General features: G+C 39.8%; 1 protein-coding gene across 2 annotated transcripts in view; it reads left to right on the forward strand.

The window, feature by feature from the left end:
• The first annotated feature begins 733 nt into the window (after positions 1–733).
• The window catches only part of CDH7 (cadherin 7), an 82,454-nt gene continuing 58,383 nt past the window's right edge, over positions 734–24,804 (forward strand). The window contains exons 1-2 of one of the 2 annotated variants that reach the window (XM_040076071.2): positions 734–826; positions 10,023–10,424. In XM_040076071.2, coding sequence (XP_039932005.1) covers positions 10,215–10,424 — 210 coding nt within the window. In that variant the 5' untranslated portion in view covers positions 734–826; positions 10,023–10,214. Of the gene's footprint in view, positions 827–10,022; positions 10,425–24,804 lie in introns of those variants that run through there. The other variant, XM_040076082.1, reaches the window with a different exon arrangement.

Raw genomic sequence — 24,804 nt, forward strand, 5'->3', positions numbered from 1 at the left:
TTCGTCTTCACGCCTCGAAAGCTCAGTCGCAGCTTGTAGGACAAATTCGTGGTGGGTTGTGGGGGGAGAAGTATTAAAAAACAAAAACAAAAACAAAAGCTTGAAGTCTCTCCTTTAACTCCCCGTTTCAAATGCAAATAGGGAGAGAGATTTGTTCCCGCCCCACCCCCTAGCCCGGCTCCTGATTTTTATCCAAAGGACTCCATCTGTATATCCTGTCAAGGAGGAGGAGGAGGAGAAGAGGCGGGGGGTGGGGGGGTGGTGGGGCCGGGCAGGCTGCTTGCTCCCTGGATCCCGCTTCAATAGCCACCGCTGGCTTTTCGGGAGGTACAAAGAGTCCCTGTGCCGCCTCCGCGCGCCCTCGGTCGGAGCTGGCAGCCGGCTCCAGCCACCGAGCCGTGATATCCCCTGCCCAGAGCAGCATCCCCACCTCCTCTGCCTTCTCCCTCCCCCCCTCCCCGCTCCTTCCCTCCCTCCTCTTCCTCCTCCTCCCGCAGCCACGATCCGCACCCAGTCGGAGCTGGGCTTGGCACCGGCACCCACTTCTCCCATCGTGTGCCCAGCGACTGCCTGTGCGGTGCCGCGCCGTGCCGTGGAGGAGGAGGAGCGGAGCAGCGGCAGCGCTCCCATCTCCGCGGCTGCGGGCGAGTGCGCGGGCGGGCGCGCAGCCCCCATGCCCGGCGGTGGGCGCCCCGCCGCCCGCAGCCCGCCCCCGCCCCCCTCCCCCGCTTGGGAGCATCCCGCCAGCACTTCGCCGCGGAGGCACCGTCGGCCCTTGGGATTAAAATACTCACCGCGCTGGGCAGCCGAGAGAAAGGGGGAGCAGGTAAGTGCTGGCTGCACCTGTGCCTGTCCTTGCCTTCCTTCCCCTTCCCCTTTCCCTTCCCCTCCCGTGTAGGCAGAGGGCGGTCGGAGCAGTTGCAGGAAAGGGATGTGCGCTGTTCCCCCGCACCCGCTCGCCCCGGAGCGGCTCCTGCCCGGAGCGGAGCCGCGGCTCTGCGGAGACGCCGGGGGCGGCGCGGCCGCGGCCGTAAGTTTCGCGTTCCCCGGGCTGGGGGTGGCCCGGGCGGCGTGGCTGGGACCGGCCGCGGGAGCACCCAACACCAGGTGTGGTGGAGAAACCGTGGAAAGTGAGAGCGCTGGGTCTATAGGCGCGTGTGTACCTTCTGAGAAATACGAGAACAATAGCATCACTCTTGACTCTTTGGAGAAGTCTCACAGACAAGCGGGGAAATGGAGTGGGGGAAGGGAGGACCACAGACTTCTGCAAAATATAGGCAGCCCGAAGTCCTGACTGTCTCCGTCCTTTCTGCCAAGCCAACGCGGCTGTCTTGCTTGGGCTCGAAGTCTGGCAGTGATGCTACAGTGCAAAAGATTACAGAGACGAGGAAATTTCCTGAGTTATTTCCCATAGCTTTCGTCCTTCAATGTCAAGGATATTCTAGAGTTTGCAAATGTTGATATTATGGGAGCTGTTTCTTTGATTAGTATTCAGCTGGTAAGGCTAGCTCTGCAGTGCTTGGCTGATGCTGACCCTTCCCCCTCTGCCCCGTCCCCCAGCCCATCCACATACCCACACACGAGCATGTCCTGCTTTCCTACAATAGGCTGCGAACGCCAGCAGCAAGAGGTTTGTCATCTGGGTCCTCAGACTTCTAGTTGCTAATGGAGGCAAAAATATCCCTTTTTGAGATACGGTTTAGCCTTTATACTGCTTTCAAAAGGTGAAGTAGTTCAGGTGAGCCAAGGTTCTACAAACGATGTCTTCCCTGGGATGTGGGAAAGGACGGGAGATGGATACTTGTGATGTGCTTTGATTCTGGGAACTGAAATACTGATACTTTAATCTTTTCCCCTTGCAAGGATAAAATCTTATGTTCTGATAGATAACTTGCTCAAGCCAAACCAGAGACTTGAAAGAACAGAGTATACTTCATAGTCTCTCTAACAAGACATACTGACTTGCCATTTTTCAGCTAAAACCTAGGTGATTGTGCAGCTTTGCAGAAAATAAATTGCTTTGCCAGGACAAATAAATAAATACATAAAAGAGCCAAACTCTTGAGCAAGCCAAGAGTTTTCTGAAGAGTTTTCTGTTTCTGAAACAGCCTCTCCTTGGCACTGATGCGTGACTTCACTTTTCTATCTTTAATATATCTACTAATTGTTTCTCTGTTACATTATTTGAGTTTGCAGGGAATTGCTACTGGTGAAAGCTAGGCACTTTGTTTCTGAGAAAGGTAGGTCTACATAATCTCAGGTGCAGAGCTGTTCAGATGGGCAGTAGCATGAAAGTTGCATAACTAAATTAAGTTTTCTTACCATGTAGCTTCTGAAGGTACAACAGGTCGACAGATAAAGATCAGCTGTAAAGTGATGCTGATTTTCTCTCAGAAATATTATAACAGTTTTAACAAGCAGAAGCGAAGTGAGGATATTTGGAAATGGTACGATTGTGCCTCATTAGAGCTAGTTCAGAGCAAAGGGTGTATTACCATCTTTGGAGGGGAAAAGGAACACAAAACCCACTTAACAAACCCAAAAGAGCTATCCAGGGACCAAGTATGCTATTCTTTTAAAGTCCTTGTACACAATTTTATAGCTTTTCAGTCTGCAACTACCAGGGGATCTAATCTACACATCTAGACACACTTTTTTTTCAGGGTCACGAAGAAAGGCTAAGTAAGATTTAAAAGACAATTGCAATAAAATCCACAGTAAGGGAAGGCCTAGCTGTCACAGCATTTAAAATAAAGTATGTACAACATCTAGGGTTTGAATACTCAATAAAGATTTAAAAATACCAGAAATATTAAGAAAATATCAAAGGTAATAATCTGAGCTACCACTGCATGTTAGAAATGCGTGTCAGTTAATGTGAGTGAAAATACAAACGTCAGTAATATAGCCTATTTTCTTGCAAAAAGCCATTAAAGATTGCAGTTTAATCAAGGAGCATTTCACCCTTATAGTGAGAGACTTTACTGTAATTAAAGGCTGATGTAGGTCATTAGAATTGTGTTAAAAGTCAGATGACAGCCTCACAACTCTCTTAAGTCTACATTCATTGATTTAATAGCAAGGCACTATTGATTATTTGCTATTGATTTAATAGCAAAGTATTCTTGTTTTTTCATGCAAAAGGGTAATTGTAAAGCATTTGTACAGCTGCAGATTAACTGTGTATTTTCTGATGAGAAGAATGGATGCAATGTGCACATAGATTTTCGCCTTTTTTGTGTATGACTGTGTATATGTACACGTTGTGCCCACATTTTTCTATGTTTCTTCAGCAGTCACTAGCTTGACTGCAGAAAATCATTACCAATGCAAGACCTTATATTGTTCTACTCCAACTCAAATTCTTACTTTGCTGTAAACTGGCTAAGCCTTTTCTCAAAGGGATTCAACTCACAAATTGACTCTGTTGTGTAATGAAAATAGGAAATATTTTAAACTTCAGGTGGTTTACAGATGAATATACTGCTTGGGAGTCAGTCCTAGTGATGTCTAGGAAGTTGTTCTTGTGTGTTTTTTCAGTCTATTGGCTTCAGTACCTGATGTGTTCAGTGGCTCTTCAATGAGGGCCTTTCTTGAACAATTCTTTTTCCTTTAGTTTATCACACACTTTTTTTTTCATGTACGCTTTCATGCTACTACTGGGTATTGTTTTTTTGTGGCAATAAAAATCATTAAATTCTATCTGAGGAAGGGCGCATAAAATAGATGGTTACTTCAGTTCTTCCTGTCAAGCCAGGCTTAACTCTAAGCAGTAATGCAGGAGTGCCTCCTCTGGGAATTCAGCAGTTCTGCAAGAAAGTCATCCCTGGGCATTATGTGACGTTTTTCAGCTGAAATGAGACTGCAGAAATTGAGCTTGTGGAAATTTAAATATTTGCCTTGATTGGTCCCAGATCCACAAATACTGCTGGCGTTTCTTTTCAATAACTGATCAAATTAGCATAATCCTTCCCAGCAACTTAGATCTTTCAAATGTACCATGGCAAGGTGAAAAACCAATAAACCTCTTTCACAAGGAGAAAATTATATTAGGAAAAAAAAAACCCAAACCACAAACCCATCTTTCTTTTGTTAATTTTACTTGGAGAACAAAACAAACTTACCAACAACCCAAACAATTTAGCACTCTGGACATGTGCAATCTCATGATCAGCTGCAGAGCAGTATAAAAGACCAAAAGCTGTTGCCTGGTTTTCTTTATGCTTTTTTTTTTTTTTTTTTTTTTTAAGCCACGTAATTTATTGCAGTGTGCCTAGTGTTTTTCTGTTGTCTCATCAGGTCCTTTCACCTGAGTCAGAGGGTGTTGGAGCTGGTTTAGTGTAACAGTGCCATATGTTTGGAGCAGTGATAGTTTTTTGCTTGATAACCAGATGCAGACTGCAGGATGTGCACTACATTTACAGATCTCCCATGTGAATATTTAGGCCAGTTAGCGGCAGGAGGTTGTGGTCTGTATTAACTCCCTGGCACAGGGAGTTAATAGGTTTCATCATACTGCCTTGACTTGCAGAGCTTCATTTCATCACAGGGTCCCCACCTCACTTGCTCCAAGCACCCTTCTTTTTTTCTTTCCCTGGAAAAAGTGATAACCAGACATTGCAATTGACACTGTAATTAGACATGTTATCTTCTCAAAACCCTTTGTCTCAAGGATCACATTCCTGTTCATGCGCCTGTGAAGGAGTCTCCTGTAATATTTAGGATGTGTGACATGGAGGAGCTGCAGGCTTGTAACAAAGGGAAATTTCCTCTGCCACTAAATGTAACACCCTGTCCAATGGGCATTGTAAAATTGAATGTCAAAGCATAAATATTTCAGTGAGGGCAATCCAGCTGTCAGGGGGCTCACCTGCTGGTTCTACTTTGTTTAAGGGATCATGGTTCAAGATCCAGTGGTGACAGTCACCTTTGGAATTATTTCAACACCCTGGGTCTGGTTTTACTGAATGACTAAAGTAGAGGAAAAACAAAAACACCCCCTGGGATAACTGTGCCTTGTTGACCAAGCTAGAGCAAGATTTACTAGCAGGTGTTGGCTGCTCAGTCAGCGAGGTCCATATTTGTGCAGTAAACTTTGCAATGATACCAAAAATTGAAGCAATTTGATGAGAGCAGAATAATGGGGCAAGGGGGAGGATGAGGAAAGAGAAGGCAATTAAATAGCAGTGGTAAACTCTTCAGTTACAATTTCAGTGAGTGGCTGACAGTGAGATTCCAAACTAGAGTAATGCAATCCAGACTGGTGGAGTTTAGCAATGGAAAAGGGTTTGGATTTCCACTGCTTCACGAAGGATTTTACGCATTAGAAACACTTTAGGACAAACTATGCTGAAGGACAAAATCCTCTGTTGGGTTGAAGAGGTTGACAGGAAAATGATATGGTTCATAGATTAAGCTGGCGCTGTGACACTGGTAGCAATGTGTGAGCAGAAGCCTGCAGGAATTTGCATTTTGGCTGCAAAGGTTAGGTGGTGCATAGACGATCTCAAGAGCCTTCAATGAACTTCCCTAGGGGGCTGGGGAAATCTCAGACGTGGGGAAGGAGGGGTTCCGAGATGGTATCTCTGAGACTGAAAACTTGTCCTTATCTACTGGTGCTCATTGTGACTCACAAACAACGAACACTAGACTTGATAGGCTGTTTTAGAAATAACGGAGTGAAGCAAAATATTCAGAGAGATTTTCAGTGGGTGTAAATTACCCTTAATTGCTTGCAGTGAGGGAAACTCGTCCTTTAACTTGAAAATCTTATTCATGATCTGAATGTTTTCAACAAATCAAGATTGCCCCTTGGAGACAGTGCATAATAGTGTCTTTTTGACACTAGCAGATTGTTTTGGCAAAGGAGAGTAGTAACATTTTTCAGATTAGCAGTGTACACCAGAACACTATGGCTTAAATATAGTTTAATTTTTGTACAGCAGATGGGAGAAAATATAAGGTTTATGATGTATATTGAATGAAGACATTATTATTTTTTTCAAATGTGTATTCAGTCTGAGGTTTCATATATCAGCCGGCTATTTAAGAACATAAATACGAGAGTTTGTATATCTAGTGGATATTTTTTTGTTTATTTTTTGGGGTTTTGTAAGTTTTTTTGATTCTTACAGCTGTTCACTTGACAGTGTGTTACTGCTCAGTTAAAACATGTTACCTGCACTGTCCAGATCACACAACATACTCTCCAAATTACATACCAGTTCTTTTACTTTGTATTTTTCACATTTGTGATTGCCAGAACTACATGTGAAGCAAATAAGGAAAACAAGCTTAGATGTGAAAGCTAGAGCTTAATGTTTTAAATACACTAGCAGTCAATAATATTTTTAAAGGCCTAAAGTACTTTCTAGGTTAGTAAAGTGTGAAATGAGGGGATATGATTTGATTTACCCCTGTTTGGGGAGGGGAGTAGCATTTGGGAGATCAGAAACAAGATGTAAAGGTACACTTTTATTCTAGGGTAGTTAATGATATCAATTAAAGGTGTAAATATTTCTCAGTTTTGTATACTCTGAATCTTGTTTGTGGAGAAAGATAGCATTTAATAAAAGAGCATCATTAAACAAAAAGTACAAAGTGGTTGCAGGTCAGTTTTGCCATCACACTCAAGTCGGTAAACACAGATGACAGTGAAGACGCTGGAAATCAGAGCACTGAATACCCTCTGTTGCTGTCAGTGTTAATTTCATCCACTGCTGCAAGTGCAACCCTGAATATTTAAACCATGCCTTAATGAGGAAAAAAACCACCAACAGTACCTCTTACTTTTCAGTTTTATGAATGCTGTGACGTTGCTTATGTGGTCTTGTGGACCTGATACTTAAGGATATCGTAGAACAGGTGATGTTGAAGTGCTAGTTATGCTTGGACAAAATGAATCAAAAAAATCGTATAAATTGTGTATCTATCTGTCTATCTATCTATATCTATCTATCTATCTATCTATCTATCTATCTATCTATCTATCTATCTCAGTAAGAAAAGTAATGAAATGCAGTTTAATATAGAATTATTCCCAAAACAGAAATGATTTTTAAATACAAGAGACTTCTGCTTTTGGGGGTATCACATATAAAAGGCAGTGTGCTGGAAGAGCTATAAATAAAAACCTAAAAGGAAAAAAAAGGGCTCTTAGAGGAATAGGAAGACTTACCCTGAAGAAGAGAAAAAAAGGAGGGAAGAGTGTTTCAGAGCAGAAAGTGCTGCCACACAGCTGAATAAAAATAATTGGAATTTTGGAGTCTGTGTGGTGAAAGTATTTGAGAATGAGTAAACCACAACAATGTTTTCTTTCCAGGAGGTGTGAGTATTCTGCTTTTCATCAGATTGTGCTGTCTAGCATATGGACTGTTTTTCAGTTGGTATTTTGGGTGCGTTTTTCAGTTCTGTGCTGTGGCGTGTGGCTGGGGACCATGGCACTCCATATGGTGGCTTTCATACTTTCCTGCAGGTGTAAAAGAAAGGATATAAGAGAACACTGTTCGAGATAAAGGTTAGAGCAATTCTAGGTTTGAAATGTCTGTTCAGAGCAAGAACAAGACATTTCAAACTGCTTAGTGAAAAGACTCTAGCATATTGTAAATGTTTTACTGACATTTCTTAAGAAAATCCATTTTGTATTTTTATCTCTGTTAAATAACAATCTGTTGCCTCTCTGAAATAAACTGACAGTTTATCAATATCAGATGTCTTTAACATGATGTAACTTAAGCACAGAGAGGGGAAATCAAGGATGCATAAACAGCCTCTACTACAAACAACACTTACTGTAGTTGAACAGAGCAGTAGGAAGTGAACATATCACAGGGAAAGCATAGCTACTTCCTTAACACTCATTGGCAGCCCTCTCAGTAATTACTGTCATATGGTCATGATTTACCCAAAGGGCCAGATCAAAACTGAGCTATGACTAGTTGGGATTAATCATTTCAAACTAGGCTCTTCTAACGAGGATGACACCTGCTTGTTAATCCTGCTCTGAAAAGAATTTTGGTCTATGTTGTAGTGATGTCTTTTATAACTGTAGCATCATGTTTTCAAAATTAGGGTCTTTAGGTAAGGCTTGTCTGTTCACTTAATTTTGCCTGGATTTTCCTATATGGAAGCTTTCAAATTGTTGCTGCTTAGCAAACACGCTCAGTGGGTTTGTGGTTTATCCCACCAGCCTCTAAGCAAAGCCTTTCTGGTGCAGGGCAGTGCCACAGAAGGGATTACTATAAAAAGGCTTTAAATAGTCTGTAATCAGAAGAGCTTTTTATTTGTTTCATGTTTCTGCCCTCCAGGTACCTTTGGCAGCACGATGCATAGGCGTTCTGCAGCTGAAAGAGCCTGACATACTGAAAACAGATAGTGGATATCACATTTCACTCAGTTTTAGTAGTAATGGGTAGCACTATGATAATCAGTCCAGAGTGTTTAATGCGTATGTGATTTAATGTCTAGCCTTTTTAGATTAATTAAAAGTATGAAGGATGAAATCTTCTTTCTTCCGTGGCTTCCTAAGTAGCAGCAGTTCACTCCAAATTAATGCCGTTATCTTTTTTAATTTCACCCTTATTTCCACTTCATGTTTGGCACTTGGTAAATGCTTCCTTGTCTCCCTTATTGCTCACTTGGACAAGGAGGATGTCTATTTAAGAGACAGCTTTGCTTACCTGGTCGTTTTCCCAAAAGGCAAAGCTATGTTTGGTTCTGACAGACGGGAATTATACTTTTAAAAACATTATACTAAGTGTAGTTTTCCCCACGAGATTAGACTGCTGCTGATGGCAAAAGTAAGAGTCTGCTCTCTGGCACTGGGTTGCATATTACAGCTTTTATTCTCAAGTCCTGCTCTGCTTGCTGGAGACCTTTCCCAATGACTCGCCGATGCCAGGGAGCCCTGGGCCCTCCCCCTTTGGGGCTGTTTCCCCCAGGGGGCAGGGCCCAGAGGCAGGGCCCAGAGGCACCACCCAATAAGGGAGAAGCGGGAGGGGAACAGGGTTAGGTTACATTTCCATGTGGGGGATGGGCACTGCTGGGCAAGGGCAGGTAGAAGAGAGCGTTACAAATCCGATGAAATATAAACCCAATTAATGCATTACAACAACTAAGTACACATTTTCACATGTGCAGAGAAGGCTTACAGTCATAAAAGGCGGAGTCTTGTTTAAGTATTGAAGTTTGTGTTTCTAAAACAAAAGAATTTTTTATTAGTAACTCCTATGAGCTATTAAATAATTAAATTTTTAAGTAAAAACTGATTTACATGTGTTAGTGCTGAAAAATCATTTGTTATCGAATCAAGGTTTCATTGAAAATACAAAATGGTATTATCTTCTGATCTTTCTGGGCATATTTCTGTATAAATATATAAAGTAGTCTAACATGTTTCTTATGGTGCCTGACATTTGCTTTAGGACTGTAGTGAAATTGAATAGGGAGACTCAGGGCTTTTTACCAGGTCAGGTTCAGATCAGAACAAATCGTAGCATCTGGTGTACTGTGACTAAGAATCAATAAAATTGTTCTGATTCATCTGATGCTCTTTCATTTTACTTTTGAGTTATATGGGAGAGAATTAAGCTAGGATATGCCCCGGCCATTAATACAACTTGCTGCCTGTAGCTAGTTTGTAATTCTATCATACTAATGGCAAGTAAAGCAGACCAGAGAAGACAGAAGAGAAAATATGAAACCAAATTACTGTAAATAACTACACTTACTCTGATTATTTCAAAGAGAAAGACTTTTAACATTTATACTGGGAAAAAAATGGTGTAGTAAGAGAACATTCAGGAGAAAACTTCATGGCTGTAAATACAGTCGTATCAGCAGTAGTAATGCCATCCAAGAAGTGTGCTATAAACTCTAAGAGATTTATTTAAACTCATTGGTGTTGATGAGGAGAAAAGTAATAAATAAACAGTTTTTATGCATGATGTGAAAGCTGCAAAGAATTTGCATTCTCTAAAAATAACTAAAATTCTGACAACAGTTCTTGTCTTTTTCTTGGATAGGTACCCATGACACCATTTCTTTGGTGAAGGCTGTTCAGCAGTGGTGACATCTTCCAATCGACCACTCTGCACATTATTATCTCTGGACTCCCAGCTGACACCCTGCCGGAGGCTAGAACTACTGAGACAACTGGAATTGTGCCTGCTTTGGTCAAGGTTTTTTTCTTTCACCGAGGAAAAAAAAAAGAAAAGATGAAGTTGGGCAAAGTGGAGTTTTGCCATTTTCTTCAGATACTAGCTCTTTTCCTGTGTCTTTCTGGGATGAATCAAGCAGAGCTGACAAGGTCCAGGTCAAAGCCCTATTTTCAATCAGGGAGGACGAGAACCAAACGCAGCTGGGTGTGGAATCAATTCTTTGTGCTGGAAGAATACATGGGTACAGACCCACTCTATGTAGGAAAGGTAGGGGATTTAAATAAACTTTGGAGGGTGCAGATGCTTGCTTTTTGATGTGTTTATATGATGCAACCTAAAAAATTGTAATTCTGTTATCCCAGAACAGAAACACATTGCATTCTTGTAAGAATGCAAGGTTTCTGTTGCAATTTTCTTTCAGAGATCTACATATTACGACTACTTGTTTAAAAGAGTACAGTAATGAAAGTACTTTGCCTCTACTGATTGAAAGAAAATATTTATTACCTATACTAGGTTTTGAAACAAAGGAACATAATGATGAGTATTCTTTATCAACATAATGATGAGTATTCTTTTTTAAGAATTAATAGCTAGTCCCAGAAAAAAGGTAGTTCTGTATTATGTTGTTTGCTCCCTAAAACTCAACACTACTGAAAGCAAGAGGGAAAGAATCAGGATTCTGTGGGTGTGATGAGTGAGAAGGAGGGCACGTCTGAATTACTGTGTTTCTTTGACATTGCCTGGCTGGCAGATTGGCACCTTGGGGGCCTCGCTGTCCTCTGTGCACAGCACAGCCTTGTGGCTTTACCTCGCCTGCGATGGGCGCAGGTCCAGTACAGAAACAGCCCTTTTACATCAGGGCATCCCAAATGGTTTGTTCTGAGTGCCTGTCGCTGCACATGGAGCACACTGAGCACAGCTGTGAATCCGGGACTTAGCTCATTTACTGCCTTGTGCTAGTGGGTAATACGCTGCCTTCAGCAATTATGCAGGGAAAAAAAAAAGCCCACTAAACAAAACCCCCTCTTGTGTTTCTCTGTAACATTTATGTGTAATCATCTTATTGAAAGGAAAACCCATTTTCTCGGTAATATCAGAATCAATAAATAGAGTTTCTCATTAAAATACGGCAAATGCATAGAAAACAAGGGAGTGACAGCTTTTGGCAGAACAGCATGCTTACAGAAAAAGAGATGAAGTAATCTGAAATCCACTGCTTCAAATATACCAGAGCAACGAATTTCAGCTTGCTTAATTCATCCTACTGAGACAAAACCTTGATGTTCGTGTTAATACAGTTAAGCACTTAGAATTTAATCCTGCCAACTGAATAATCAAGTTAAATAGGGAACTGCTTTCATGATTGCAGCTATGGTTGTGTTTAGGTGCTTTTCTGAATTGGGACTGGTACTTTGCATAATTGAACCCTTAAGAAAGGTGTGCTAGAATCAGAAATGACATCGTATTACATTGTATTACAATACATTGTATTACATTGTATTACAGCGGTATTGAAAATTTTGGTAAAGTTTACGTTATGTAGCAGTATCCATTCTGATACCACACAGCTGCTAGTTGTCTGTGCGGGTTTGTCTTTTAGGCTAATTTGTCCCAAGGTTGGAGTTTCTCTTGTGGCTCTGAAAATGGCCTATTTGGCATTCTTTCCCAGTGATAAAAAAAAGAATTGTGGCTTGCAAATTTGAATTTCTCTCCTGGAAAAGAAGCGTTTTCAAATACTAGAGTGAAGACTAGTTTTGATCTTGTAGTAATTCTCATATTCAGTTGATTGCTATATTATGGCCAAAAATGCTGTGGTAGTGCTATAGTACATGATATTTCCATGCGTGTGGTTATTTTTAGCTTCACAGTCTGCTCTTTCCCGTCCTTTGCAAGAGTCCTAGCATTCACAAGCAGATATCTTCCAAAACGCAACCTTTCTAAATTTTTTTTTTTTCCTCCTGAAACATTCTGTGCCCAGCCTGCTTTTGTATCAGCAGCATGAATTGTTGGCTCAGGAATTTGTACCAGCAATCCATTTTGTAGGAAAAGCAGATAAAAATTTTCACTTACAAAAGAAGGCCCATCTTCCTGGAAGCCCAGTCCTTGCTGAGCATCTTGTAAGATAAGAGGTGCCCGGTTCCTAACCTTCTCACTGTAGAGGCTTTTTACTGTGTGGCTGCTGAGGTGCAATCATGACCGAAGCCGCATTCCCACACAGCAGAGCAAAAAGGTGAAGAAGTGAATTTCTTTCTGTGTCTTAACATCTTATGTGTAACACCACTCTGAAGTGAGCAGCAGTCGCCTTCCTCCCTCTCTTCTCTAAAAACATTGTTGCTCTTGTTTCAAATCCTTCGCAGGCAGGTAGGGAACAGAGAAGACCTGGATTTGGATAGGAAGGATGTTCTGGGTTTTTTTCCTATTTTTAGTTTTTTGGGTTTTTTCCCCTTTGTGAGGAAGCTGCAGCAAGCAAAAAGCTGGCATAACTCACTTTTCTCATCAAATGAAGTGGAAGCAGCAACCAGACTCTGCAGAGTGCTCCGCTTCTGGGGAGCCCAGTCCTGCACTGCCTTACACTCAGGATGCTTTGCAGGGTGCCTATCTAACTGCGCATCCAGGAAGGAGGGACCTTCCTCCAGCTCTTAAGGGCTGCGAGATAAAAAGGCTTCAGAAACACTCAAGCAAATGGAGCTGTAATGGGGAATACTGTCTCCCTGCCACTATTCAATTTTACAAAGCCCTAGGCAATTCTGGTTGGAAGGTAGCATTTGGGGGATGTTAGGGTTACATGGCAAATCATTCAGGAGTTGTGAAATACCAGTATTAATTCCGTGTTCAGCACTAGCTCTGTCCTCCTGAGTGTCTGCATGCTGACACTTTAATTACATGATCATGCAGGGTAAAATCCTATTCCTCGTAAATAATGTAGTAGGGTTCCTATTCACTTCAGTAAAACAAGCCATTCCCTTATTTTTTTTTTTTTTTCAGTGTTTTCATGTCTGTTTAACAAGGCTACACATCTATACCTGAGGTATACTGCAGCCTTCCTACCGCACATCCTTATTTTGTTTTCCTAAATGCAGATTTTTTTTTATTATTATTTTTTAAAAAAAATTTCTTTTATTAAGGCAGCAGGACCTGTTTCTCACGTGACTCTGGGAGAAACCTCTGGAGGAGTTCCATTAATTTTACTCTAATAGGAGTCAGAGGTGACAGAAGTTTGGTGTCTTTTTTTATTCTCTTCTTTTAAAATTTAGGTCTTTCCTCTCCCTGATATGAATTTTAATCATTTTGGATGCAATTCTGAGCACCTCTTGGGAGGTGCTTAATGTGTAATCATGTTGTGGACTGAACCATATACAATTCTTTTCTGTCGGTCAGCAAAACATATGTTATGTTTACTTGAAGGGCTGAAGCATTTAACTGTTTAACACATTAAACTGTTTGAAGAAGCACTGTTCTCTTCCAGACATGCCATGTAGGAGGTGAGGCAGTTAACTGTGATGCTTATTGAGGTAGAAACATAGCTGGCTTCTGTTTTCTGGAAAATGTTTACTATTGCTTGGTAGTATGTTTTCGTGAAATGCCTTAGTCCATATTTTCCTTGTAAATGACGTTAATGGAATCTATTTTGGGGAAAAAAAAAATAGTATAGAGCAGTTTTAAATGATTTGAAACATGAACACCTAAAATTAGGAAAAAGTGTACGCTATTATGTTGATGATTTGAAAAGCTGTATACAGTCTTGTAAGTGAAGTTTCCATGGGTACACATTGGCAAAAAGGGGTGCAGTAGAAGTAGAACTTGAACATTTTGTTCATAACTTTTTGGTTTTGTTACATAACTATCAGACATTTAGGGTTAGGGGTTTTTTTTTTGAGTGGTGGGCTGATTTTTAAAATTATTATTTCTTTTAATGTCTCCTGCTGCAAGAGTATCAGTCTAATCAAAAGCATTATAACAACACAAAATCCTTGCCAGTAATAATTTCATTTTTCTTATTAAAAAGTTTAAAAAAAACCCCAAACAAACAAAAAAAGCTATAAATAAACCTGAAGAAACAAAGCAAGTCTTTGAACTCCATGTGAGATGCTGATAGCTGGCTTCACTGTTTTCTTTCGGATCGAAACCAACTCTCTTTTTCCAATAGCTGTAAATTTAGGTATAGTTACAGGGCAGTTTCAAGCTTTTTACGCGGTTGAACTCTTCTTTTCCCTTGAGATATCACTAACATATGAAGGACTGAAAATAAAAGACAGAGACTTTTGAATGAGCCCAAACCCAAGAAATTTGTAACTTTGAGAGGCTCATTGGTAATTCTCAAAAATAATGCTTTGAACTCGTAAGATGCCCTGAGTGTTGTTTTCTATTTATAATGTAAGAGAAAGTAAAGTGTAAGTCCTAACCTGCATTTTCTAGATTGTAAAATCAAGAAAAAAGGTTAAATGAGTGAACTAAGATCATATAGTTCCATATATCTAACAGTCATTGCCTTTCAACAAAATTTTACCTGCCTCTTCTGACTGTTTTAAGGTAAATGAACCTGTCGGATTCAATTTTCAAACATGGACAAAAGTGCATAAAAGCTAATATTTGTAGTATTATTTCCTGTAGTAGTACAGAATGAGGAGCATATGAAAAAAAAATGAAGTGAACTTAAGCTTTTCCTGTAAAATTAGGTAATTTAAGAGAATTTGCAGGTTTTACAAGTCTTAAAAGAAGTTACAGTCAGGGTCAGGAAAGGGTTTTTAAAGCATCAATATAACAAGTTTATGTTATTATTAGCATAGAGAGTGGGTAGTTTTTTCCCAGTCACCTCATTTTGGAGAGAAGGAGGCTAGATAGCGGAGGATACCGGGGTTTTGGGTTAATGCTTTGTTTTTCAGTGGTGTTGGTGAATATATCAATAAGGTGACAGAATTACTCACATCGTATATCTATCTGTGGTGTGACCTTGTCTCAGGCCATACAGATGTAGTCAGCAGTAGGACTCTTTTCACAGAATCATAGCCTGACAATTTCAGATGTGTCTGATGAATTTTGACTGAGTTGCATAATAAGTGTCTTTGGAAAATACTTTAAGACAGTGACTACTGAGGAAGTACTGGCCACTCAGTCAAACTCAGACTGAACTGTGGGAATATTACTGGCATTTTAGGAAATGGAGAGGACATGCGGTGATATTACAAAGACTAAATATAGGTAAAAAGGACTGTGCTGCCTCACTTGCACTTAGCGTAGAAGCAGGTTAGTCAGGCGCAATTCCCTGGAGGGATCTCACCCTCTTGCTGCTTCTAGAGGCACGCACAGGAGCTAGGGCTCTCTGCTCAGCTTCAGTCTGTGTTTTTTCCCCTCCAAGCACCCTGTGCAAGGTAAATGTTCATGTCTGCTCTGCAAGTAAGCTCCCAGCTGAGAGTACCCACAGCTTTGCAGATTTTTGTTCCTTTTCCACCCCAAGTAGTTTTGGAAAAAAATATTCAAACAAACTCAGACCACTATTTTTCACCTGTCTTTGTGGCCTGTGTGTGGAAAACAGAAAGCATAGCAACTCAGAAAGAAACTTTGCCTTTGTTATATTTTTTTCTCCCTTTCTATTTGTGTTATCTTTACTTTTATCATAATCTTTGAAGCATTGTTGTTTTATATACTCCCAGAAGGCCATTTATGAAAGGGAAAACCAAATCTGCTGTATTTCTGATATTTATCCATCTCAGGAACTCTTTGCTTTTCTGTGCTATGAAAATTGATAACAGTTGACCTTTTAAGTAAAATGGGACGTGCCATTCCTGTCAAGGATTTTCTGACCACAAGTGCTGCAAATGGAACAAATGAACAGACAAAGCTGTTAAGTCCTGCTTGCTCGCTTTATGTATTGAATAGCTCTTGGGGAAGTGATGCTTCAGTTGTACTGCACAGGTGTGACTTTACTCTCAACTTGTTCTGTCCAGTCTCTGTATCACACACTTTTCTTCACTGGATAGTCACTGTGGGCATTGTGTTATTCCATGCTGTAATTTATTTGGATTACCCTGAATAACTGAGAGCTGACTGACAATCCAAATGTTCCCTCCTTAGCATGCAGGGCTAAAGTGTCTCTGGGAAGAATGGTGAGATTAAGGCACACAGGAAGAATTATCCAAAAGGATAACCTAAAATCTCCTGCCCTTTCCTGGTCGATTTCATCAGCCCGCACAGCTACAGTGTAATTTCCTCTTCCCTCTTCACCAGAAGTCCTCTTCTCTCACAGCTGAATGGAAAAGGTTTTATGCCAGAGGCTTAAAGTGGTGACAATTTCACGAACCCCAGCACTAAAAGACAATTTGTATGTAATTTCATTATAAAAAGGGATAATAGAGTTGGGATACTTACGGTTGGATACTGAACCAGAACATGTAGCTTTTTGACCTCTTTCTATAATATAGAACATTGATCCTTAACATGTGCCACTACAGAAGAGGAAGGTTAGTGAAGGTGATGACAACATCAGTAAATTAGGTAGCCCTCATGGCAATTTTTCGTTCAATGGCACAGCCGTGCTATTTATGTAATCCTGTAATACCAGTTGTGTATTTCAGCAGACTGAGAGGCTCTACCTGCAGTGCTCTGCTCTGGATGTCTTTTGGGCATTATTTAAAACTAAATTTTATGAGTCTCTGACAAAATAGAAAAGCAAGAGTAAAAGCTAATTTTGCAATTATATGTAGATGAGAGGCTCCTGTATGCTTGGCTGGTTATCAGAAAATGCCTTATTTTCAGGAGAGCATGAGATTTAAAGCTCTGATGTCAGTCAAGCTGATGCTGCTTCAGCTGACATTTTTAGTGATGTTCTGACATTCCTTCTCCTTTTCATCTTCTGAGATTGTACTTGGTCCCTTAGTTCTTATTATTGGCTGTCATCCAGCATCCAGTTTTATGTCTGTCCTCTTGTCTCACAGTTCTGTGTTAATGGCATTGGAAATACAGTGCTGTAAAACTATGGCTACTAGGAACTTTGAGTATTTGCATTGCTCTAAGACTAAGGAAGTCCATTCATGGTTTATTTTGCTAGCTAAAATTCAAGCAAATACAGCCCCTGCTCTTAGGCAGTAGTCTCATAAGGCAAGAACTAATAGCAGACTAAGAGGCAATGACAGAATTCAGAGAACTATAGTGTTCATCAACATCTGAACATAGTTTGAGAACAGTGGGTCACTAGTGTTGTCTTCTATGAAGATAGAACATTTCTTTTTCTGAAAATGAGACTCATGCAATATTTTAAAACATTATGAACTTATAACAGAGAGTTCTTTCCTGCCTTTACTTCCCAGTGTTTATAGATGACAAGTTGGTTGAAACTTCCAAGTGAAGACCTGTTTAATATCTATGTTAGTACAAGGCTACATCTTCTTTGAGACCAGTAAAGATAAAGAATGTTTTCCAATTGCTTTCAAAATATCAGAATGCATATGCTTTATAGTTTTACATCTTCTAGCTTGCTGTCATGCTACCTTTTTCATGTTGCCTTTTTTTTTTTCTTATAAATCTTCTGCTAGCCATAAGTGCCTGTCTGCACACTCATTGGGCATTCATTTCATGAATTAAGTATTTTCTATGTATCACTGTATAGAAGTGCTGCCAGGGCTGTTGCTGCCTTGTCATAATTCTACTGCTGAATTTCTTCTTTGCTTTGCATTTGTTTTTAAATATTATACTGCATTTCTTAATTTCCTTTTTCCCCCATTATTTTCCCAAGTCAAAATTTTAGTGCTAACTTTAACCATTTAATAGGAGGGCCTGGGACAATGTATTTAAAGATCCTGAAAAAAATCAGGGAATTATTCCTTTGCATGCAATAAGCTGGCTTTTACATAAATACACTGCTGAGAAGTACTGGAAAATCTCTTCAGTATAATCTTTTTCTCTCAGCATTATGCATTTCATTGGAAGAGATAGCTGAGCAAAGTGCTAATGGTGGAACTGCTGAGAGAAAAAAAGATGTTAATATATTAGGTAGCTCAGCTCTTTTAGAATAACTATCAGCTACCTTATGCCACCAGCATCTTCTCTGTCACTTTTGTACTAGAAGAGACACTTACTGTCATGTAAATTAGAGACAAGTAGCTCTTAGAAAAGGCAGTGGAGTGTGTGCTCTAGGAGAACTCATCATTTTGTCTCAACTGTCCAAACCATGGTCATGGTGTGAGTACCAGCCTATACCAAGAGGAGAGGTTTGAGGGTGTCATAATACTTAATCTTGCATAACTTCAAGGTTATAAGAAGGAAGATTTGCCAGTTAAAAATAGAGAGGGATGTTCTTTGCTTGATATACATAAATGTTTTGAACACCTCACTCTACATCACTTGAGCCCAATGTACAAATGAGAACCCCCCTTAACCTTCCCAGGCAAGTATAAACTTAGCCAATGAAGAAGCTCATTGGCAGCTGACACTGATCACCAAAATCAGTAAATAAGTTCATAAAATTGAAGATTATATGTAGGATTATTTCCTGAAGATGTTCTTGAAAAAAAAGAACACTACCATTAATAGTTCTGTCAATGTAAACATATTTGATGATGTTCCAGACCTGTGCTGTTGCAAAAGTAATATTGTTATTTATGTAGGTGTAAGGCACATAGTATGGTAGTAGCACACTGCAAGTTATAAACATAAGTCATATAAACAAAGAATAGGCCTTATTTTTTTTCCAGATAAATAGGAATACCAAGACAGATATAGCTCCTTTGCTTACAGAAGTTCATGCACAATTATTCCTGTACCAGCAAACACAGAATATGCCTTACTGACTGGTCTCAATCAAGCTGTCTTTTTCAGAGTCCTCCCCTGGGAGAAGAAGATAATTCTAAACATTCAAGAAGAAGGCAGATTTTGGGGTTTTTTTTTAATACGTTTTGATTATTAAGTTATGTTGTTCATAGAGTAACTGAAGATTTAGTCCAGAATCTTCAGATCAGTTTTATTCACTCTAGGAGACCATTTGAGAATATTAATGTTGCAATGCAAATATCTGGTCATTTCAAAATTGAATTTTTAACTTCTATTTTATTCTGTAGGTTAGTGAAACAGGAATACTGAGGAATGATTTGCAATGGATATCAACATATTCCACATTTTGACAGTGAAGAAATAGTGCCTTCCTTTCATATAGTACTCTAATATTTCTAAAGCACCAAAGGGTTCAGTTATTGCATTTCATGTGGGTGAAGAGATGTATGCTAAGAACAGCTAAGGACAGTCTGACATAATATTCCACCTGCATCACAGAAATTTCTTAGGCCTTCTCTGAGTAGAAAGAAGGAAATTTAATGTCATTTTCTACGTGGTATAAGGAGATTTTGCTGCATGAATTCCACAAAACATTGTCAGAGTCATACTGTTTTATTTAGTTTTCCTTTTTCTGTAAATTGTGAGAAATTAACTTAAGGATTACTGAGACATGCAATTCTGTTGCTGTGGAGTATGTGTGAGAAGAATTGAACCCAAAAAGTTATTCTTAATTTTAAATGCTTCCAAAATATGGAAAATCTGGTAGTTGGATGGTACATGTATAAGGAAGATAAGCTGCTTAGACACTTCATACTGAGGTACCAAACTGTAACCCTGCTGACTAGGCAATCAGGCAATTCATTTTCCTTACAAGGTAGGCAGGTGCTATATTAGGTGAAGTTTAGCTTGTTATCCTGTAACAATGAAAAGTTTTCAGACACAGCTGGGAAAAGCAGATGGTCATTTCTTAAGTTTCCATAATCATGGTATAAACGTAATGCCATAAATTAGCAAAACACTTAACTTGTCTTTCTTATACCATCTATACACATTATACGGGCAGAGCAGGCATTTGGAAAAGTGCTCGACATATTTTAATGTTTCTTTTTTAACTGGCAGGGTTGTAATTCTACACAGTCTACATACTAAAAGCTGTTTAAATAATTCCACTTGCCCCTGTATGTTTGTAATCTTCATGCATGTGTAGACTGTTACCCTTCCCACCCGTCTTTCACCCTTTACCACTTAGCTGCTGCTTAGCCAAGCAATGCTTTTAAAAGATTTTCCTTTTGAGTCAACACTGTAGTCTTGTGTTCATCCATACTGTCCTTTTATTCATCCCCTCCGTTTTTGAATACCTTCTTGACAGTGAAAAGCTGTGAACAAAAGCACACTATTGTAGCTTCATCTAAACAGGAAATAAGCCAAGTGAAACTGTTACTTCCTTTCTTATTGTTAGATTCAAATTGCACTATTCATGTTTATTTCTTTCTTTTGAAGTTCATGTTCAGTACCATGCTGAGAATCTTAAAGCCTTACTGCTTTTCTGTTTTTTTTAATCTTTATGCTGAATCAAGCATACTTCTGAGTGAGTATCAGTCCCAAAGCGAAGGAAATAGTTGTTTGAAACGTTTTAATATGTTTGACTGGCAAACCAAGTGAATCCATGTGAAACAAGGTTTTATGGAGCAAACATTCAGGAATTAGAATGATAGCAGCGATGAAGCATATACACAAATGGGTATATATGTCTAGGAAACAATGGAGGGGCCTCACATTGAGGAAGGAATAACTCCTGCTTGTACTGACACATTAATTCAGATTTATCTTAAGATTCAAAGCAAATGTAAAAATTCTAGTCTATTCTGGTTTTAGTGTAGGAAAATGGATATTGCAAAAGTTAAATAGAAGAAAAAATATGTCAGAGTAAATGTGAGATGGGAAGGAACATAATGAAACATTTTGCTTTGTTTTTATCACTTTGGAGCCTGATGTAAAACTGAAAGCAACATACCAAAGCAGTCAATGAGAAAATAAATTTAGATTAAGGTATAACAATCTAATCACAGAATGGGTCAGGTTAAGATGGAACACAGTGGGTTATCTGATCCAACCTCCCTGCTCAACCAGGGTCATCCTAGAGCACACAGCACAGGATTGTGTCCAGACAGCTCTTGAATATTTTCAGTGAGGGAGACTCCACAACTTCTGTGGGTAGCCCATTCCAGTATGTGGTCACCTGCACAATAAAAACATTTTTCTTTGCATTCAGGTGTACCTTTCTGTGCAGCAGTCTCTGCCTGTTGCCTCTTGATCTATTGCTTGGCACTGGTGTGAAGAGCCTGGCTCCATCTTCTTGGCACCTCTCTTCAGAATCTAATAAACATTGGCGAGGTCCCCTTTCAGTTGTCTCTTCTCAAGGCTGAACATGCCCAACTCCCTCAGCCTGTCCTTGTAAGAGAGACACTCCAGTTCCTAGTCTTCTTTGTGACCTTCTCCTTGACCTGTTCCAGGAGCTCCATGGAGCTCCAGGAGCTCTCTCTGGCACTGAGAACAGAACTGGACACAACACTCCAGATGTGGCGCTAAGTAGAGGGGCAGGATCACCTTCCTTGCCAGCTGGCAATGCTGTTCCTAAATGCAGGCCAGGATACCACTGGCCTTCTTGGCTACAAGAACATACTGGCCCATGGACATTTTCTTGTCTATCAGGATCCCTGGGTCCTTCTCCAAAGAGCTGCTTTCCAGCAGGCCACCCCTGTCCCATGGGGCAGGACCCTATTCTTGTTGAATTTCAGACAGTTCCTCTCTGCTCATCTCTCCAGCCTTCAAGGTCCCTCAGAAGGGCTGCCTAGCCTTCTGGGATATTGGCCACTCCTCCCGCCTTTGTGTCATCAGGGAACTTACTGAGGAGCCATCTGCCCCTTCATCCAAGTAATTGATGAATAAATTAAATGCTGGGTGTAGTTTTGAACTGTGGGACACACTAGTGACAGGCCTCCAACTACACCCTGTGCCACTCACTGCAACCCTTTGGTTCAACCAGTTGAGGATCGCGTTATGTGTAGGTCTTGATTCCCTGTGCTCTTTGCTAAGGAAGCTGTATGCATCTGTATGGATCACACGTTGGTTTAGGTCACATCAATCCACCCCATTGGTTCTAGAAGGGAGGACTGACTTAGTTATGTTAGCACAGATGGAAAAGGAGGGCAGGTCGCCAGAGATCCAGTAACATCCAGGTTTGAGAAATATGCAGGGGAGTAGGTCTGTTAACTAGCAGATGTATTTGAAAGAGACAAAAAGGTAAGTAAAGTTCATTTTTAATCAAAAGAGGAAAATGCCATGTGCAGCAAGGTAATCTGTGACACAAGACATCAAAAGCAAATACCAGGACAAAAACTAGTAGAACAAGGTTTTATGGTTCCTTAATGAGAGTAAAGAAACAATGAATAGAAAATGAAAGATGTAAATATTTCTTATAAAACATTACTGGAGAGGGCTAGAGAATTTGGAATTTTTTTCAAAAAAGCCTAAAGCGTGAACAGCAGCGTGCCAAACAGCACCGGACAAGACAGAATAGCATTCTATACACAGAGGTTCCAAGAATTACTGGGTCAAGATAAAGCATGGATATGTACAAAACAACATGAAGATCTGGAAGAGTCCAAGCGGGTCTAAGCTCCCAGCAGATGGATGGAAAGATGCAAATATATGCAGCTGTCAGGGAAGTAACTGGACCATGTCCAGACTGTTTCCAAATTAAGAGCCAAAAATCAAAATGATGATTTCTCTGGTCTACCACTGAAGAAGGCATCTCACACCTTACATAGCAATTTTTTTCTTGGGAGCTAAAGGGATGAAGTAATGACACCCATGATTCTCAGAACTTTAGTAGACACCTTTCCTTCTAGACTGGTGTTTTGACATTGATCATTTCATGTAATTATATTTCCTCCCATCTGTTTGCAGGCTGCATGAGAATTTTTTCATGCAGACTAATTTGAATGTCCTGTCAAAATTAGATGCTGTTCAATACTATGTAAGTCATAGTATCACATTCAACAATTTCCATTCATCTCTTATTTTAGTAAGCAGAGATGGGTAGATGATGATAGTCCAGTCTGCTAGTCTGAGGACAAAATCATCTTTCTGGATTTTTTTTTTTTTTTTTTTGCAATTTTACTTTTAGTAGCACAAAGCAAAGTCAATGACTGCTTTTTGAGTGGGATGATACAGACTGAGGGCCCAGGTGCTTTGTCAGGATTCCAAAATACCTGCCAAGCAGAAAATGAGACTGTGAGGAAGATGGAAAGATTAAGATGTCCATCCTGATGACAGATCCTTTTGATTTAAAGATATAAGGGTCTATCTGTTTACCATATTAAAAAAGGGAAGATGCTTACATTTGCTTCTGAAATTATGTTATCATCTGTGTTTTAGACAGTGACCCACCTTCCAGTTCTGATCATTTGATGCATGCTTTGTATTATATTTGAAATGCAAATACCATTTTGGAACACAGTTTGAGGCTTTAGCAGGATGTGCTAACAATTTTTGTCTCATTTTAAATTCTTTGGAAAATTACTTTGTAAAATAATTAGCAGCATAAAAGGGGAGACATGCTGTAGATTCACCTTCAAAGTTAGAAGAGTTAAGTTTATTAGAGTGAACAAAATTACCTGCATTATCACAAATTCTCCTGGAATCAAACATTCCTGTACCTGTAGATAACCTTTACTGATAAGAGAACTTCAGGAGAAATTACATGCATGTCGTTGTAGAGTCATGGAGTGAAACCAGATGTTTTTTCTTCCATAGTAACTTGTATCTGGTGAAAATATAGGTACAACTGGTGATGAACAGTACATTCAGTGCATGCTCAAAATTGAAGGGCATCTTTGGTTTACAAAAGAACTAGTGCAATATTGTAAGGTAGGTTTTCCTAAATATGAAGGCACTGTTTAATAATGTTTGGCAGAGGATAACATCACTGTATAAATGATGTCTTTCAAAGCAAGGTAAGAGTTATTCTGTATATATTCCTGAAGTTTTTTGTCTCAGTAATCAGTAGACCCTCCCTGATGTTTTTTCCTGTAAGTTTTGGATCAACAAAAGCATTTAATACTGTAATTTTTTTTTTTTTTTTTTTTTAATCTCAGTATTTAAATACCTTTAGGGTGGAGTGTCAGAAGAAGCAGTAGGTTGTCACATGGGAAAGGCCACTCAGGGCCCCGAGCTTTCACATTGGTTTGGAAACTCTTACAAACAGTATGAAGGTTTAATATGTGTCTGATTGTTTACAGACTAGCAGAAAATTTGCTCTTAGAAGTGACTGAATAAAATTATACTGTGTTTCTCAGTAGATGAATTCTATGCGTGAGTCACACCTGCCTGTTCCAGTGAAATTTTTTTCCCACTTATTATTGCCATTAGTCCTGCTGAGCTAACGCAGCTGAGAGACAGCAAACTGAGTGTCATCCACAGACTTGTTTGTTATGTTCCGCTGACTTACACCTGCAAAACCCCACTGTAAGCTATGGGGCCCTACATTTTTAAAATGAGAACAGAATCTGAAGATAGCAGGTGTTTTTTTACTTGCTTGTAACCAGGGGAGAGATTCAACCAAGACTGCAATAAGAACACCTTTCATATGACCTGTCCACTGAGTCTGAAGTGCAAGACAAAATAAGGCATTGCTGATTTTAAACTACCAATTTTTAATCATGCTGCATACAATCATACAAGGTCTGTTTACTGTCCTAAAGCATTTTTTTTTTAATTATTACATTGTCCTAGTTGGTTAATTAATTTTGTTTTTTACCAGTTAACATTGAATTCACTAGATTTGCTATTGGACAAATACTGTCTTCCATTTGTACCA

The sequence above is a fragment of the Hirundo rustica genome, chromosome 1 (genome assembly GCF_015227805.2).
Source record: "Hirundo rustica isolate bHirRus1 chromosome 1, bHirRus1.pri.v3, whole genome shotgun sequence".
NCBI classification, from domain to species: domain Eukaryota; kingdom Metazoa; phylum Chordata; class Aves; order Passeriformes; family Hirundinidae; genus Hirundo; species Hirundo rustica.